Source organism: Brienomyrus brachyistius, chromosome 19 (genome assembly GCF_023856365.1).
Source record: "Brienomyrus brachyistius isolate T26 chromosome 19, BBRACH_0.4, whole genome shotgun sequence".
Taxonomy (NCBI): domain Eukaryota; kingdom Metazoa; phylum Chordata; class Actinopteri; order Osteoglossiformes; family Mormyridae; genus Brienomyrus; species Brienomyrus brachyistius.
Genome location: NC_064551.1, coordinates 8000991 through 8020308, shown reverse-complemented (window position 1 = coordinate 8020308; position 19318 = coordinate 8000991). Strand labels below are relative to the sequence as shown.

The following is a 19318-nucleotide window of genomic DNA, read 5'->3' as shown; positions in this document are numbered from 1 at the left end:
TGTGGCCGCGTGCGAGAGCCCTGGGTAATGAGTGGTAGAGCTGCGCAGGAACTGAGAGCCCAAGCTGTTGTACATTCCACTGGACTGGGAAACTGGAGTGAGCGAGGAGGAGCTCATTGACCACAAACCGGGATACTGGCTGTGTGTGAGCAATGGGGTGGAGATTAAGGAAAGACGTTAAATCAGCATGCAGTGTTGCCTGGAAAAAACAACAAATAGTGTCACTGTACTAAAACAATATCAAAATAATGCCTATTTTTTATTCATTTTACTTGTAGAGTGCAAAGTACAAAGGAAAACAAAGAGTAACTATGCTGAAATAAATCAAAGCATGTCCCAGAATGCAGTGATGGGCCTGAATGGATCAGGACAGAAGAAGGTGAAAGACCTGTTAACGAGGTGAGACGATGCAGACACAGGCCGGGATGTGGGTATAGGCGAGAACAAGAGGGAAGACGGGGGCCCGAGACTCAGCATGGGGGCAGGTGGGGGAGGGGAGGCACGGGCTCACCTGGAGCTGCTCCCGGAGGTGCCGCTATGACTCATGGGTAACATGCCGGAATGGGACGGCACCTGTAGGCTGGACCAGTTGTCATGGGACGGCAACATGGACAGACAGGTAGACGAGGTGTCTGAATAAGCAGCTGCAAGTATAAAACAATAAATGAAGCAGGTATGTGGTGGGCAGTGTCCTTAATATGGTCAGTACAGAAAAGGCATGTCATCATGTTATGTATATACTACCTCCAGTTACTTAATGCCTAACTTTAATACATTGATTGATTTGTTCACTGCTGTAGCCTGTGTCAACTTTCCTTTCAGACAGATGTAAAGTCCTTTCTGTTTTTGTTCTGCTGAGTTTCTTTTGAACAGCATATGGCTGAATTCTGTTAAACCTCAGACTGAAGAGAATTGTGTTAATTGAAAAGCAAATATCAAAAACTCAGTCCGCAGGAATGTTTTTCAGAAGATTTCTGTGGACTTTTGGAAATTTCACGAAATTCCATCGCTCGATTACATAAACACTGAGTGAGATTTCATTGCCATTACTGCAACGTATGAAGAGGATTATGACTTATTACTTTAGGTTATCGGACTGAGTGAGTTTTGGAAATTTGCTCTTCAATCGATAACTGAAGCAGGGCTGCGAATGCAGAGGTTATATACGTCGCATATCAACAGAACTGTATGTGTATGTCTTGTCTTAATTATTTTGATTAAATGTCTGACTATTCCCAGTATGTGTGGACATACTTGGCCAAATAAAGCTGATTCTGATTCAGTCAGAGGGTAATCGTCGGTGTGCTGTACTATCGTGGTGACCCACAGAGAAAGCTTAGGACCATGATTTCAGTGTGCGCTTGTGTGAGGGGATAGGCAGGGCGGCTGCTCACTGGGTGATGCACTCCTGTGGGTATAGGGGCTGGGATAGGGTGCGGAGCGGTTACTCCTCAAGGAGGAGTAACGGTCACAGCTGTGGGGGGAGGAGAGGGAGAGGGTGCTCCCAAACTGGGGGTGTGGGTTTGATGAAGAGCAGAGAGACCCTGAGCCTGGGATGAACCAGCTGCCTACTGAAACGAAAGCGGATAAAGACAGAAACTAGAACCTCAAACTAAACAACACAAACAACAATATCAAGTTATATTCAATCATTGAACAGTTATATACTTAATCTAAACAATAGTAATAAATATCGCTCTGGGCAATTTAGCAACTCCAATTAGCCTCAGCATGTTTTTGGACTATGGGGGGAAACCGGAGGAAACCCCACAACGACATGGGGAGAACATGCAAACTCCACACCCATGTGACCCAGGCGGAGACTCGAACCCGGGTCCCAGAGGTGTGAGGCAACAGTGCTATCCACTGCACCACCATGCCACCCCCTGCTATTTCATTGTATAAAAAGAAACTTACTGTACTGTACAATAAAGTATTTCAGGATGCTGTGGACTGTGTTTGTGGGTGAGCTGCAGCTGCATGTTCCTTACATTTTTTTATCAACACCAGCACCGTGAGGTTTGGCCTGGACTGGGTCCTGTCCTGCATGGTTGAAGGCATGTTGACTGATGGTGTGTTCTGTTGGATCCCACAGAAAGGAAATGGGAATCCCATTTGGATCAGATGCTGACAGTTGGAAAAAAATCTTATGTCTGTGTGTTATGAAGGAATATCAATAAATGTTTCTGAAAGGGGATGACTCATTTGGTAATTATTTACGGCTTATGTTATGGCTGCCAATGTACAGTCTTTACTGAAGTCTGACTTCTTTCGAATCACCTTTAACATAGATTGGACACTCTCTATGCAATGTGCAATGTGCAATACTTATATAGATGGTAAATGTTTACCTGCTTGCACAGATGGTTAATTATTTTTTTTTTATTTCTTGCTGCCATCTCGTGGCCAAAAGTAGGTACTGCAATTTCGTTTTTTTTTTTTACTCTTTATACTGCCGTCTTGTGGCAAAATGTGAATACTGCAGTTTGTAAACAATTAAATGATTTCTTCCCGAAATACAAAAATTATTTTCCCACAGTGTACTAGCAGCTTTGTGTGGCAATTGTTTATATTAAAAATACATTGGACCAAGTCAAACTATTTTAATGAAGACTTAACACCAAAAATGGGCAAAAAAAACCACAACCTGCTAGTAGACTGGGAAAATAATTTTTAAATTTTCTTGCTGCCATCTCGTGGCCTAAAGTAGGTACTGCAATTTCGGGAAGAAATCATTTAATTGTTTTTAAACTGCAGTATTCAAATTTTGCCACAAGACGGCGCTATAAAGAGCGAAAAAACATTATTTTACTAAACAAAAACAGTTTTTTTACGCAATAAAGCAATTTTAATATTGTTTCACTTTCCAAAAAAGTTTTCATCAATAATTACCATATAAAGCGGCCACAGGACCGTGGGAAAATCATCAATTTAATGTCAAAATTGCAATTATGGGGGAAAATGATAATCTGAATATTCTCATAAGGCCAGCAGAAGGTAGTATGTAAAATTAACAACTATTTTCCTTGTACTGGTTTGTAATTCTGCTAAGGCCCCATGGTATTAATAATTTGCCCCATCTTGCTCTCCATAAAGGCAAGAACGAGCTTGGGGGTCACAGTGAAGAGACTGCTACCTTGAGGCCCCCAGGGTTTTCAGGTCTTGTTCAAAAGCCTGTGGACATGTGGCTATTCTGCCAATTCCGAGCACGAACCGTCGACCTTCTGATCACAGCCACAGAGTCTTAGTCTGCTGAGCTACACACTCATTATATGTATTTCACTCTTCTGACCCTTATTCTTAAGTTGTTGTAGTGTTTCCATCATATGTAAGAGGGCCTGCCCATCAGAGTAATGTACATCCTGTGACATGTATTGACTATCAAGAGAAACTGAAACATGGTGTATTAGGCTGTCAATGAGTATTGGACTAGGGCGAAAATCTGTCTGATAATCTATCTATTAACTGGAAGAGTACAAACTGGAGACAGATCCCCTAATACAGAGGGATTAACGTCTGTGCCACATCCAGAACCATTCAGTGTAGGAGTCTGGTGGTTCTACTGGATACTGACAAGTACCCAGCCCCTTTGTTCCCTCTGATAATCATCAGTCCTCCTCTGAATGCCTTCACCACTCTATTCCTGAATAGGTACACATTTAGATATGCTAGCAAGATCAAGGTATTGGGATAACCGCTGTTCAGAGAGTTGCAGTGAAAACCATCATACACAGCGGCCCTTTCTGGATAAGATTACCTCCCTCTGATCTAACGGGTAAAAATCAAAGCAAGGTGCATTGCAATGTCTGACACCCAGCACACTACAGCATATAAAATACAGGTATCCATCGACGTCCGGATTTGGAACCAGGACCACTTGTTGCAAGTCAATTTGGGCGTATCTCATGTTATACGAGAGAGGCAAGACATTAAGGACAGTATACACAGCACTGAAATAATAATGTACATATTAAACCACAGCACTTAATAAACAGATACTGCACTTACATTTCACAAAAAATAAATAAAGCACAGATTGCACTAAGAAATCAAAAGATGCATGTGCTAGCAAACAGTGGGAGCTGAGGAAGAAGCAGTGGTGAAATACTTTATTGTACAGTACAGTAAGTTTCTTTTTATACAATGAAATAGCATACAGGGGGCGGCATGGTGGTGCAGTGGTTAGCACTGTTGCCTCACACCTCTGGGACCCGGGTTCGAGTCTCCGACTGGGTCACGTGTGTGTGGAGTTTGCATGTTCTCCCCATGTCATCGTGGGGTTTCCTCCGGGTACTCCGGTTTCTCCCGCACAGTCCAAAAACATGCAGAGGCTAATTGGAGTTGCTAAATTGCCCGTAGGTGTGCATGTGTGAGTGAATGGTGTGTGAGTGTGCCCTGCGATGGGCTGGCCCCAAATCCTGGGGTGTTCCCTGCCTCGTGCCCATTGTTTCTGGGATAGGCTCCAAACCCCCCGCGACCCAGTAGAATTCCAGTGGTTTGGAAAATGGATGGATGGATATACATACAGTCGTACCTGCGGTTCATGAATGCTGCGGTCTTTTGGTTTGCGACAAAAAATGTTGTGGAAAATTATGCATTGATTCGCGCACAAAATTCGCTTGACGAATAGATTCCTGGACCAGATTCCTTTTTCATGCTAGTGTAGCACCGGCAGAGCGCATGTACCAGCATGCCCCGCTTTCAATTGTAAACAGAAAGATCAGAACAGGCAACCAACAAGCACCGAACCCAAATTCACAGATGCTGCACTGCAAGATGCACATGCAGTGGATGATTTACACACGCTAAAAACACGTGAGGATCAAACCGGGTATACACATGACATGGGCAAACAATAGGGAAATGCAACTATTAATATTAACAACAACAATAAAAGGAGTTAAATGACTGTTAATAAAGACAAAGGTGTGGATGCGGGTCTTCGCTGCAACTCCCTATTTAGATTACTGATTGGCTGAAGAGTCCTCACACCTGGGTGTGACCTACAGATTACCACAAAAACCTGCATACACACCGGCCCTTTGTGGATAAGATTGGACACCCTTGTGTAATTGTTATTCTAGAAAAAGTGACAGAGTAGGATTCGTTACAACAGGAGGGAATCTGCGCCAAGATTTTTCATTGGCTTGGCTGAAAAATATTTAAAATGTAATAAAAACAGTGATACTAATGAGTAATATAACAGTGAAAGTATGAGCCCAGGAAATATTTATTATTATTTTTTTTATTTTAATTACATTTTTATTACATTGAAAATGAAAGTGAAATGTAATTACAAGAGTCTGAAAAATTAAAGCTGCCGCTCCACCTTCTGGTCATTGAAAGGTACTACTCTCCCCACAGGAAATGCCTACTGTGTGCCTTTCGTGACTTGGCAAATGAAGAAATGCATTTAGTTGTTCCAAAGGCATTGCATAATTATACAGAATCGATTTCACCCACAAAATTACTTTCTTTCATTCATGAAATGCATTTTGTCCAGAAAATGACATTCTTCCATTTAGTTCCGGTCTGTTTCAAAGGAGATGCTGGAACAGTTACGTAAGCTACATTCGGAATTTAAATCATAATGTTGTCAGATGTTCATCTCAGAGTGACATTTTCCACAGCAAGGATTATCTATGAATCTGTATAATTTACGTTTTGTTTTAAACTTAGCAAATCAGTACTCAGAATGTTTTCCCGCCTTGCAAGATCAGCACAAATCATCATTTGGAACTTGTCCACCTCCATCCAGAACAATGCCAAGGTGGCAATGTTGGGTGCATCGGCCAGGACCCCTGGTGAGCCAGTTCTCCCTCTATGATATTATCTACACTCCCAGTGTTGCTGCTGACCTTAGCCACATTGAGACCAGGTCCCAAGTCACTGGCTACATCGGCCCAGATCAACTCGATGCTGCTCTGAAGGGGTGTGAAGTTGTGCTAATTCCTGCTGGAATGCACAGAAAGCCCAGAATGACTCACGATGATCTCTTTAACACCAACACCACCATCATGGCCACCCTGGCTGACGCCTGTGTCAGCAAGTGCCCTGAACCAACCCTGTAAACTCTGGATGGCATATGCAGGATTCACATTCTCTCTTCTGGATGCTATGAATGACAAAGAGGGGGTGTGGAGTGTGTGTTTCTGAGGTCTGAGGAAAGTGAAAATACTTCTCTACCCCTCTCCTCCTTAGGAGACATGGAATTGAGAAGAACCTGGGCCTTGGCGAGCTCTCCACCTTTGATGAGAAGCTGGTGACAGAGGCTTTGGGCTTGAAGTTGACGGCCTCCATCATGTAAGGGGAGGATTTAGTGCTGCTCAAGGGCAGCCCCACAAAAATGGACCGTGACAACCTGGAGCAAAAGTAAAAAGACAGTGCTTCTCACGCAGGCTTTTTGCAACATTTTCTCTGTTCTGCTTTTCTAGGATCTAAATATTCCTGGAATGATGGGAAAGAGCAGGATCTAGCTGTGGCTAACATCTACTGTGAATCCCACCTTTCAGTGTCCCAAAAGGGGAGAGGGCACAGGGCCAGTGTCCCACCCACCCTTCCCCTTGGTTCGCCCTCTCTTGCCTGGGCTGGTGCTCGGAGGGGGGGGGGGGGGGGTGGAGGGGCGCCTGCGGGTTGATGGTCCTGTGTCCCCAGTCTCGTCTCGTCTATCGCCTCCCCTGATGCATGCCTGGAGTGCGCGCCTTTGGGGGGGGGGGGGGGGGGGGGGGTTCTGTCACGCCAAGCTCTTCCAATGCTTGTGTGTGCCACGCCCCCTCATTAACCGTGTGTGCTGCCCCGATTGTGATCACCTGTTTCCTGTTATTTCGGCTTGTCTTGTGTCTTCAGGTCTGTTTCCCCAGGTCTGTCATTGATGTTTGTACCTTGTGGTCCTTGTAGTTCATGCTTTCCCCATTAAAGCCCCGTCTTTTGAATCAAAGGCTGCCCGACTCGTGATTCCCCGCTTCCTGCTTGCTCGCTCACCAAGGTGTCCCATTATATAGAATACCTGGATGATGCGCAGGCATGCAGAGTGGAGTTTCTGCCGAATTCAATTTACAGAGCTAAAAGCCACTTACCAGACAATCAGAAAATACCATTTGTTGTTTCCAAGTAAATTGCAAAATAAATTCCCGCCCTTCCTTGAATAAAAGTCCCGTTCATTGGGTGAAGGTGGCTACATTTGATTAACTGGTGGATTGTTATGGAAATGTAGCATGAAAGCAAGATTAAAGTAACCTAAATAGCATCTGAATTGTCGTACTGATTTCAGTCAGAAGTAGTGAGGTGGTCTTGTTCTCAGAAAAGATGCAGGATGAGTCTTCAGAATTATCCTTTCTCCTGCAACTGGCCCACTGTGTCTCCAAGGCACAGTAATAATTATTTCAATGTCCTATTTCTGTGTTGGAGATGTTCAAAACCCGAGACTTCAAGTTCCTATTCAGATCTGCACTCCACTATTCCTCTAACACTGGCTGTCCAAAAGTTTTCTTTGGACTTCTGTTGGGCTTCTGTCTGTACCAATGCATCTTAGTGACAGTGGAGTCTTGGTAGGATCAGTGAATGATCGCCATCTCTCCTTCACTCACTTGGCCTTCACAGAGCCCATGTGAGGAATGAGAGCCCGGTGTGATGTCAGGTCAACACAAGAACACTGGAGTTAAACGCAGCAGATAGCAGAGCCAGGTGGCCGCCAGCATGGTTCAGACTGAGGAGGAAGTGCCAGTAGGGACCTTCTCCGGTACCCTAAGCCCCTCCTCACTGCTGCACTGTTAGGGCCGCGATATACTTCATGCAAGGCGACGTATTCACAACACGACTCACAAGCAACAGGACTCACACGCAACGCGAGCAATGTACTGACTTTACTTGCACGTGTAGATTACGTCTATCCACCAGGGGCAATGCCAGAAAATCGGCAAATTGGCTATTTCATTTCCGGTCTCACTTGTTTTGTATGATGTTGTGACATGAAATGAGGTACAGTCGCTGCCTCCACAGTGATTGAGTTGCACGTTTTTTAATATTGCTGCTGCATTCTTTGTATTCTAACCACTGCTCCACATCATACTCTGCTCTGCCACATATGATTTTGCTACCCCATGTTAAATGTTACAATGTATATTGTTAGATATCTCGTAGTAAGTTAGTATTTTGTAATTATAGTTCATGTCCACCAGGGGGCCTAACCCTAACCCTTAACCTAACCACAAAACAATGTATACTAGTGTTATGGTGGACGATTGACATGGCACAACCTTATTGCTAATACTTAAAGTCAACTTTACATAATTAAAGCAACTATTATTAATAGTCAGGCATCTGGTCAGGTAAAGTTGGATTAGTACACGTAATAGGCCTAATCTATACCACAAGTGTGTCTGCTGGGGTGTGGCATGAGTAAATGGTGTCCTGTAGTTGTGTTCTGGGCATACAGCAGCTCTGGATATAATGGACTTTGGATATAACAGACTCTTGTGCCAGGTCCCTTGAAGTTCGTTATAATGGGATTTTAGTGTAGTTAAATATTACGCACCTCATTACAGTATCTTTGTTACACATCTCCGCTCCCACCCCCAACCCGGCTCGTAAGAGAGAAACAAGCTCAGGGCTGCCACTAATTCTGCGGGATGGTGAGTTGTATTTTTACGCACTTTGTTTTTAGTTGTTTCTATACCGGCAAATTAGACTCCGGACTCCTCATAATATGTCCTGTGCATCTCTTCATTGCTAATAAGCAGTACATATTGAACTGATAAAGGATTCAGTCTATTACAGAAGTAAAGCGGTGTACACCCATTTAGTATCCTATAACTTCACATGTAAAGTATAAATGACGACTGTTAGTTACTTGTCAGCTATGTTGATTTTTAAGACCAGCACATAAGATTAAAATAGTTCCTCCTTAAACAAACCTGGAGAAGGTCTTCACTTCCTTCGTGTTAATTTTGCATCCATAAATGACGTGTTGACTGTTTTCCTGCTGTGCACAATCGATGATGGTTCCATCCATCCATCCAACCATTCCATTCCAGCCTCTGGACATGAGGATGAATGCTCCAGTGCACTGCTTATCCTTCTGGGTCACGGGGAGTCTGGAGCCTATCCCAGAAGCAATGGGCACGAGGCAGGGAACATCCCAGGATGGGGGGCCAGCCCTTCGTGGCACACTCACACACCATTCACTCACACGGGCAATTTAGCAACTCCAATCAGCCTCAGCATGTCTTTGGACTGTGGGGGGAAACCGGAGTATCCGGAGGAAACCCCACGGCGACATGGGGGGAACATGCAAACTCCACACACACGCGACCCAGGTGGAGACTCGAACCCCGGTCCCAGAGGTGTGAGGCAACAGTGCTAACCACTGCACCACCATGCCGCCCCTACATACATACATACACACGTAAATCATAATTCAACTTTGGAGGAATTTTTCAGCTTTTTCTACTTTTGGGGGGGGGGGGGGGGGGGGTGAATAAACATTGACTTTCTCGCTGGCTTTGAATGCAGTAATTCGCTGTAACAGAAAACGCAGATCCGACTGTGCCATGAAGTCTTGTACGACAGTCCTTCACGACATGAGACCTATCAAGCAGCAACATGTCATCTTTCCGAGTGCGCATGGGTACGCATTCTTGGAACAGAATGACTTAAGACAGATCGTGCAGCACTGTCAGTACCCTTTGCGTGCTGGCTGCACAATCTGTCTTAAGTCATCTTGCTCTCGCGAGGTTTTTGTACCATGTGACATGGTGACATGTGGTGACATTTTGCAGGGCCGGAGAAAAAAATCAAACCATGATGCATTGCATCAGGACCAGAATGCATTGCTTTAAGACAGCGCTGTAAGTGGCTGCATGAAGTTGAACGCACCCTATTTTTTTCTTGTTGCCATTAGCAACCTATGACCACACCTAAGATTGGTGACAGAGAACATTTGGAATCAACACCGGGGGCATTTCAGATTTCAACACAGACGGTTTGATTGTTACACTCTGGCAATGGCATCAAGATAAGTGTTATTAGCCCAATAAATAATGAAAACGAGGTTTAAAATTTTCTACATGAAGTGCAGGGAGATTATCAGTCAATGTGTATGATTTAGTGTTGTTTTGTGCTATAGTATAGGCTGAAACCTGTGATTATCATCAAAAACAAAATGCGGTAATCGTAAGTATTAACAGGAATGTTAAATCTGCATTTGCATGATTTCAGAAACTACTGAGAGGTATGAAGAGAAAGGATGACATCACTAGTTTCTTAACACAAAGAGGAGGGATCAGGGAGGAAAAGCAGACGTAGTTGCGGATGGCGAAAGAGGAGAAGGAGCAAGAAGAAGAAGATCAAGCTGAGCCAGGGCAAGAAGATGAAACAGGTAAGCAGCAGAGGAAGTATGAATAGACATACACTCCAAAGCTGAGGTGCTAGGGAGGAGAGACTGTGAGTTCCCTGGATTTGATGTATTTTAACCATATATGGTACATGCAGTATTAGAGAATGTAACACCTGCAAATGTATAAAGAAACGGCTTTGATTTTGCCACCCCAACTGATTTCCATGCCACCCTCATGCCACCCTAAGAAAATTTCTCTTGATCCGCCCTTGTCGGTGAACAAGGGAATGTTACCTGGCTAACTAGCCCCAGGTAGCTTACATGCCCTCCCTTAGGCTGCTTTCCTCACACTGTTCAGTGAGTAAAAGTACTTTCAGCATGAGGAAGAGCAGACTCATAACTTTAACCCTGCAGCTAAGATAATTGCATATTACAGCTTAAATGCAGCTTGAATGTTTCCTGGTCAACATTAGACAGAGGAATACAAGCCAGCTAACCCCTAGTCAGTGCCCCCCCCCCCCCCCAGCAGAGACACCGGGTTGGTCTCATAAGCTCTTGATCTGAGCTTCTCCGAAGGGATGTTGAGGCACACTGTTGAGGCTCTTCAGGTGGTGGGCCGCCCTGAAGATGGGCCCCAGTCAGCAGGAGACAGCAGGTCCATCCAGAGCAGACTACAGAAGCAGGGATCAGGAAGAGGAATCCTTGAGATCCTGGGGTCCCCCACACATTATCAAGCAGCACAAAATGGCACTGAACAATAAACGTATATGTCTGACATACTTGTCCTTTTTTAATTACAAAAACTATATTGGGAAATAAAAAATAACCTCCTCCTTTTGCATGCAGATTGAAATATTGTTATTTACATGTAAAATGGAGTAATGGAAGCCCCTAATCTTGAGGTTTTAAGTAACTACTTCCATTAATATTACCTTCAGCAGACCAATTAGAACCAACTTCTATATTGGATTTATCCGTGTGTATGGAGCCACCATTTTCAGAGTTACTGTGCGTTATGTCTGTTGTACAGCCCTGATGTGGTAGCTGCTGAAATCATTCACTGGGGCTAAGCAGAAACAGCAGTGTACTCCAACACCTTAACCTCCAGAAAGAGCCATGCAGCTCAAAGCCACGCAGAGGAAGTTTCGCATCAAAGGAAGTTCAAAATGCCTGATCGTCATGAGAATTTCCCCACAGGGATCAATAAAGTGTTATTATTATATTTCAGGCTTACCTGGATTAAAGGGCATGTTGTTAGTGTATAGTGCTTAGAATGTTTAATTACTCTTATTTTCTTAACTTGTATAATAGATGAGCCATCATATCCTTAATGTGTATTGATATATGCAAAGGGAGGAGAAGGGAACAGACCCAAGGTGCAGAGTAAGAGCTAATGTTGAGTAAAATAGCATTAGAGAAATAAATTTTAAATAAATTCATGGTTTATGTCCATGGTTAATGTTACATTAACTCTATCCAGTCTCCTAGCTGAATATGTTAAGCAGGATTTCAAGTGGGCTGGAAAGATCTGGAACAGGGTTCTGACGCCTTCGTTTAATAAATAAATATATCTTGATGCCAATTTCATACATAAAGTTTGTTTTCATTTGTTGCATCCTGGCCTTCCTTCCAGTTGATGCCATAAAGATCAGTATTTCCCACACAAAGACTTTGCTTGTAGGGCTCCAGACTGGGACAATTTATTCACATTTTGAGATCATTTTTGGAGACAGTGTCACTAAATTTTATAAGAAGGTACAGCAGTGCAACTTAACATTTGTTTGTTTTTGTCTGGAATACTGTTGCTTTTTTAAATACATTCAAAATATCTTATACCTGAGTGTGATATCTGAACGGTATCAAAACATAAGAACATAAGAACTATACAAACGGGAGGAGGCGATTTGGCCCATCAAGCTCGCTTGGGGAGAACTTAACTAATAGCTCAGAGTTGTTAAAATCTTATCTAACTCTGATTTAAAGGAACCCAAGGATTTAGCTTGCACTACATTATCAAGAAGACTATTCCATACTCTGAGTACGCACTGTGTAAAGAAGTGCTTCCTTAAATCCAGTTTGAAATGTTCTCCCGCTAATTTCCACCTATGGCCACGAGTTCATGAATTTGAACTAATGCTGAAGTAACTATTTGGTTAAACAGCATCCAAACCTGTTAGAATCTTATATACCTGGATCATGTCCCCCCTCAGTCTCCTTTGCTTGAGACTGAACAGATTTAGCTCAAGTAACCTTTCCTCGTATGACATTCCTCTAAGACCAGGAATCATTTTTGTGGCCCTACGCTGCACCTTTTCTAAGGCCACAATGTCCTTTTTAAGATATGGTGACCAAACCTGCACACAATATTCTAGGTGAGGTCTCACCAGGGAATTGTATAATCTTAGCATTACCTCCCTTGACTTATACTCCACACACCTGGAGATATACCCCAACATCCTATTGGCCTTTTTTATTGCTTCCCCACACTGACGAGAATGGGACATGGAAGCAAAATTAGATATCGCCTAATACTATTAAATCTTTTGGTTATATATGACCCAATCCACCAGATTAAGTTATACCACAAGTAAGTGTTACGCGTAGTTAGGAAATTATCTGCTGCTAGAACTAAAAGTTAGTCTTCATGTACAAACATCTAAGAACTGTGGTTTTCGCAGGTATTACATGCTTATACCCAGATACACTATATGGACAAATGTTTTGGGACACAGGAGCCAGGCCATGTCCAACATTAATGCCTGACCTCACAAATGCTCTTCTGGATGAATGGAAAAAAAATCCCACAGACACCCTCCAAAATCTTGTCAGCCTTTCAGGAACATTGGCAGCTGTTATAGCTGCAAGGGGGGACCAACTCCACATTGATGCCTAAGGATTTCATAGGATTTCCTGTAGGTATTGTGGCCAGATGTCCCAGTACTTTTGTCCATAGAGTGTAGCTGGAAGACTCAGGTTAGGCTCGGCTGATGTGCTGCAGTGTCGGCTTAGTTAGCAGTGGCTTACAGGAGTTGTGCCAAGTGTGGCTTATGCACGGCAATCAGGGTGTTGGCAAAAAGTAAGAGGACCGATTCATTTATGCTACCATTGGCGCAGTTACGCTCAGGCCATGGTTGCATATCATAAGGCAACCGGTAAGGATCCATGAACTAAGTTTTCCCGTTTTACAACAACTCTGTACATAAATAAGGAGCCTACCGTCCATTTTTGTGTCAATAACATATTTATGCACATTATGATTTTTTATGATGAGGTGTTAAATAAGCTGGCTCCAATTTAGAATAGCTTTCTGTTTTTCAAATATTATGTATATAATAATAAATTATGTCAATTTTTATTAACATATTAAGATGTTTTGTTATATTCATGATATTTACACTGTAAAAATATCCATGCTCATACAAGACAAAGTACTGTATTTTGATTATACTAAGAGTCCATATTATTGCAAATACAGGACTGTTATTTTTTCCCAACTTCGCATGCATTCTGGGTATTGCAAAAGCTGTTGGAGATCACGAGCCTGAAGACATTTTATGGTTTTACTGTGACAGTCTCCGAACCTGCTGTCAGAAAGAGCATCACCTCTGGGGTAACATGTGTTTCTGTAGATTTATTCACATCATTAGTTGGTCATTAGATAATTACGGTGAACTCTGTTGTTCAATGTACAAAATTTAACTGTTAACCTAAAACTAGTTTTTATGTGGCAGTCAAATCTCGTTGCATAAATCAGTAAAATTTAATACAACACATTGACCGTGAGACATACACATTCCAACCAGCCCACACACTATACTCAGCGAAAGGAATAACGCCTACTAACGTGTCCCCTTATATAGAATTAGTGGATTGCGCAGGCACGCGGAGTGGAGCTTCCCGAATAAGGCTGAAGTTGGCTCCTTATTTGCAGCTCCTTACTCAGATTTTCCGATCCACCTTAAAATGCTGCGCAGCCGAATGCAATGACGCGATTGCGCCTGTAGAGGGGCTCATTTAGCGAGGGTTACATTCAGAACTTCATTTGGCTTTCGATTCCTATTAACTGAACACGATTATACTGACTTGTTGCCACTTTGAGGAAAGTATATATCTGGGCAGTTTCAGTAATAGTATGTGTGTATTTTATCAGAAAATGAGACAAACGCAAACGTCTTTTCACTCCCAATCAGGCCCAGAAATATGCCCAATCAGGCAAATATGAACTTCTCAGTACACATCAGGTATGCTACTATATAGGAAAAGTGACATTGTCCTGACCCAGACTGATTTAATACTTTAAAGATCAGATGGAAACAAGGCATGTCATACTATAGCGCACAAAGGTGTGAATGAGAAGCCAGGTTTCCATGCCCATTTTAATACATTAAATCAGTCTGGGCCAGGACAATGTGACTTATTCTATATTGTGGATACCTGACGTGTACTGAGAAGTTCATATTTGCCTGGTCCAGAGAGGTTGAAGGTATTAAAATGCTCCCCCTACATGCGCAATCGCGTCATTGCATTCGGCTGCGCAACATTTAAGATGGACCGGAGAATCGGAATAAGACGCTGCGAATAATAAATATGACTGGTGTGTGAGTGTGTGTGGGCTGGCCCCCCATCCTGGGTTGTTCCCTGCCTCGTGCCCATTGCTTCTGGGATAGGCTCCGGACCCCCCGCGACCCAGTAGGATAAGCGTTTTGGAAAATGGATGGATGGATGGATGGTGTGTGAGTGTGTGTGGGCTCGCCCCCCATCCTGGGTTGTTCCCTGCCTCGTGCCCCCGCGACGCAGAAGGATAAGCGGTTTGGAAAATGGATGGATGGAATAATAAGTAAGTTACGTGCGATCCCGCTGCAAATATTTATACGTAATACGTTATTACATGAATGCGCACACAGATGGAGTGCGGAAAAGGTGGAAGCGTAAGAGCAAGATGAATGCGGTAGGCAGGGGTCCTCGCATTAACAGTGAGACACGCGTTTCTCCCATAATGTAATCTATCTTAAAGGTTTTGATGAAACTTGAGAGCCTTGAATAAAATAAGGCAACAATTTGCACCCACGTTTTGGGAGTAAACATAACTGTTTATTGGAGTAAACTGTTTTTTTTAGTGAGATATACCCAATTTAAAGAAAATAAATATTTTAAATATTTAACTGTAAAATGTGGAATTCTATACTGTACTGTTTTTTCGCCATACTACCTTTACCAGCATGCTGTGCAGTTTGTACATTCCCACCGTTAAGGCAGTTTTTTTTTTCATCTTGGATGGACCAATTACAGTGGAGAAATCCACTTAGCCCGCGAAATCGCGGCGGCAATGCGCCAGTTGCTGGAGTGAGGGTGTTCTTTTTGGCGGAGATAACGGGTCTGTCGGCACGTCAGTTTTAAAATGGCAAGCAATTTCTTTCGAAAAGCTATGAACCAACTGAGGAACAAGGAGTTTCAGAAGTATCTGAGGAGGTATGTGCATCCAGAGGCGCTTACAGTTTATTTAAAAATCCTATATGTAAACTTTCCTTGTCGATTGCCTTCAGTGCATATAGAGCTTAAACTCTTCGCTTTGTTGTAGGTGTAAGCATAAAGTCACTGCTTACGTTTGGGTCCATCATTGCAGAAGTGCTGCTGGTGATCACAGAATTGCACTTATAATTTTTTTTGTTTGTGTTCTTTGTCTTTCCGAGATCTAAATGTACCTGTTGGGAAAATCCTTCCAACAAAAGCACGGCAAGAAAGTCACAAACTGATTTTTTTGTTAATATAAATATAATTTTATGACTACTGTTTAATAATTTCACACTAATATATTGTAAGAATCCTCTGGAATTTCTTTAATGGCACCTTCACCCTGCTGCATGTTAGATCAGCTCTGTGTTTTATTGTTTGATTTCGGCACTTCTGGGGACCTGTAATCAATTGGGGTCTGCCCATAGTCGCTGTGACGGATATGAGGAAGAGCCCTGAAATAATCAGTGGTCGAATGACCTTCGGTAAGAGGCAGAGGGCTCACCTTCCATCTATATGAGCGTCCCCTGGGTCACTCGGGTCTCCAGAGGGACCTTTTAAAGGTTTCAAGCTGGTTGCTCTTCTTCTTTCTGGCCTCTGACCCCTGCATGATCTCTGTCTCTCCAGCTCTTATCTGTTACTCACTCATTTTTATGAGGTTCTCATATCGAGTTCAGCCGAGAAACTGGCTACTCTTCAATTGTCATGTCACCAATGCGACGGCGCAGATGATTCAGGGTGGCCGGCCGGCTCATCCGACACAAGCAGGTCCCCACCAGGCTCCCTCTAGAACATTTAAATCTTCACCCCTCATCTGTTGATTAATGCCATATTACTGCTCGACATAGCATTTGCAGCCGGCAGCCAGGCAATCACTCAGCCAGCTTTTCAGGGACTCGTCTGGCTCTTAATGGGGCCAGATCTGCTTGGGACACCATCCCGCAGGTCCCACGGTCCCTTAAAGGGGCAGCTTGACATGCCTGTCCTGCCTGGCGCCTGATGTGCCTGCCCTGCCTGTGCTGCTTGCAGCTTCGCCGCCCCCTGGTTCCTGAGGCTCCTGCTCCGCCCGTCCTTGCTTCGCCCGCTCCTCCAGTCCCTGCTGCGCCCGTTCCTGCTCCACCCGTCTCTGAGGCGCCAGATCCGCCCATCCCTGAGGCACCTGCTACGCCTGAGGCCCCTCTGCCTTCACCTTCGCCTGTTGCTCCAGCCCTGGGCTCCACCCGCTCCTAATGGGCTGGCTCCACGCAAAGGGGCTTCGGCTCCAGCTCCAGTCCCCGAGGAGGTCTCAGGCTGTCAGATCATCGCTCCTCCTCCCTTGATGGAGGGAGAGGAAGAGCTTGAGTGGGATCCCACGGGGACCTCCCTAATGACTCCTCTGCCCTCGCCCCGGAGAGATTGACCCCGGCCAGAACCCCACCTTTCAGTGTCCCAAAAGGAGAGAGGGCACAGGGCCCGGGTCCCGCCCACCCTGCCCCCTGGTCCGCCCTCTCTTGCCTGGGCTGGGGCTCGGGGGAGGGGGCGCTTGCGGGTTCCCCCGCTCCGACTCCTCGGCCGTCTGCAGGTCCCCCCACTCCGGCGCATCGGTGGACGGCGCCTTTGCCAGCTGTGGCTAAGCCCATCCTGGTCTTGGTCCTGGCAGTACCTTGTGTGCCTGGAGTCTGCACATGGAGAGGGGTGTACTAAGGACCAATGTTTAAGCACTGAAACAAATATTTTCCGGTTAAAGATTTGGACAGGGTTGGAGGGGAGTGGAGTCAAGTGGCCAGATATCCTTTTAGTCTATGGGACCAGATGGAAAGGTTGGAGCTCAGTACTGCGCTGCTGCCTCCTGTTCCTTCTGCTTCAGCAGCAGAGGCCTACCCACCTCCAGATTCTGAACAGCTGGAAACTGTCAGAAGCACCAACAAATGTTACTGTAAAAAGGTTCCAGTTCTTTAGGGCAATTACCAGAGAGTATCTGGCCCACATGAAGCCTGGGTGAGAGATGGGCTGATATAAAAACTCATATCAACAATTCCTGCACCATTCACCACCATGGTAAGCTATCACAGGTTGGTCACATAGCTAAGGAGTGCTGCACTTCTGCCAAATCTCGCCTCGTTTTCCCCGTACACAACGTACCAAAATTGCAGCACCCCACTCCAGTGCTGTACCTGTGGCAGTCAGTACTGCACACTGGATGGTACTCAGCTTGTCAGCGGGTCGACTCAGGTCTGCCAGGCCAGCCAAAATCAGGCCCTGAGGGGGAGGCTGTATTGTCGGCAGACTTTCGTCCAGCTCACTCAAACAGATTTGCAGCTGAACAAGGAACGACAAAACATGGCATCAATTTCATAAGTCAGTAACCAAAGCAGGAATTTGCATTCTTCACCCATATGAACCTTGGAGCTCAGAATAGTCGTTGGACCTTAAAGGCAAGAAAAAGCAGCAGCAATGTCATCAACTGAAATATAAAACAAGTAAACTGTAGATTATACACAGTACTGTTCAAAAGTCATAGGCAGCCAAAAAAAAAATATATATATGTTCAAATAACTGTTGGTGTAAAACTATGCTGTTACGCCTAGCAAAATGCGTCAGCTTAGCCATTTCAAAACCTCTGCTAAAATAACCCTATTATTTCCAGCAACCATACAATACACCCATGTATTTTTTGACCTGACCACTAGCCCACCTCATATATCTATCCAATATCTCGTTCACTTTTTTAACTAATTAAGTTAACTAATTAAGCGAGCTGTTGGTGAAATTTAATAAATACATAGAATGGTTCGGGTGCCACTGAGGAGAAGTTTGGGAACTGAAGTGGTGTTCATCTAGCTATCCAAGTAGATATCAGTAACTTTTTGGAGAACAGAAGACATTTATACTAGTTTTTATTGTGTTACTCGTAATTTTCATATGTTCTTATGTCAAATTATATTTTTTGTTCTAAGAAAATGTGCACTTATTACCCAGAAAAACAGCGCTAAACATTTCTAAACTCTGCCAGCTTTTCTCCTAGTCAGATCCTTCCTTAATAGTGTCACACAAGTACCTTTTATAGGTTTGTGTTTTTCATGCTAAAATGCCATTATGTAGCAGCAAACAGATATTTGAAGCTGCTGGTGCCTGCAGTAGAGTCCTCCACTGCAACTGTGTATAAACCTTCTATTCGGCCACCACTAACCAGTGCTCACAAGCAGAAACTGTCCAAATACACAAGTTCAATGGATGCAAGACTTGTGAAGCTGCTATCAAATAAGGGGTCCTATGTCAAAATGGGACGTGACCTGTTTGATTTCAGTACATATGCTGCAAACACAACAAATGACAATTTTCAGTTCTTTGCAACTTATAAAGTGTTTTGCAGCTTGCAAGCTTTGGTGTGCATAATAATTTGGAACAGTTCATTGTAAGTGTTTAGTTTGACAAAAAAATACTGTAATCATTAGATTTGTTCAATAAAATTTGAATTGCACTCAATAGTTGACA

At 43.9% G+C, this 19318-nt stretch overlaps 1 protein-coding gene across 2 annotated transcripts; it reads right to left on the bottom strand.

Annotated features, from left to right (window-relative positions):
- Window positions 1-67: 67 nt before the first annotated feature.
- Window positions 68-16365, bottom strand: LOC125715012 (T-box transcription factor T-like). 2 transcript variants are annotated; one of them, XM_048986202.1, is made up of 4 exons: window positions 16350-16365; window positions 1395-1571; window positions 512-644; window positions 68-199 (listed from the first exon to the last, which is right to left on the bottom strand). In XM_048986202.1, exons 1-4 carry the CDS (start codon window positions 16354-16356, stop codon window positions 178-180), a joined length of 339 nt encoding a protein of 112 aa, XP_048842159.1. In that variant the 5' UTR covers window positions 16357-16365; the 3' UTR covers window positions 68-177. The 2 variants fall into 2 exon arrangements, with proteins under 2 accessions (XP_048842159.1, XP_048842158.1); XM_048986201.1 differs by lacking the exon at window positions 16350-16365 and adding an exon at window positions 1992-2395.
- Window positions 16366-19318: the final 2953 nt, after the last annotated feature.

What these genes read in the sequence shown, in the direction of transcription:
- LOC125715012 (XM_048986201.1), bottom strand. Translation starts at nt 2,115, where the DNA reads ATGGGATTCCCATTTCCTTTCTGTGGGATCCAACAGAACACACCATCA. An exon ending in GCTGGTGTTGATAAAAAAAT is followed by an intron (nt 1,572 to 1,991) that starts GTAAGGAACATG and finishes CTTTCGTTTCAG; the next exon opens with TAGGCAGCTGGTTCATCCCA. An exon ending in ACCTCCGGGAGCAGCTCCAG is followed by an intron (nt 200 to 511) that starts GTGAGCCCGTGC and finishes TGTTTTTTCCAG; the next exon opens with GCAACACTGCATGCTGATTT.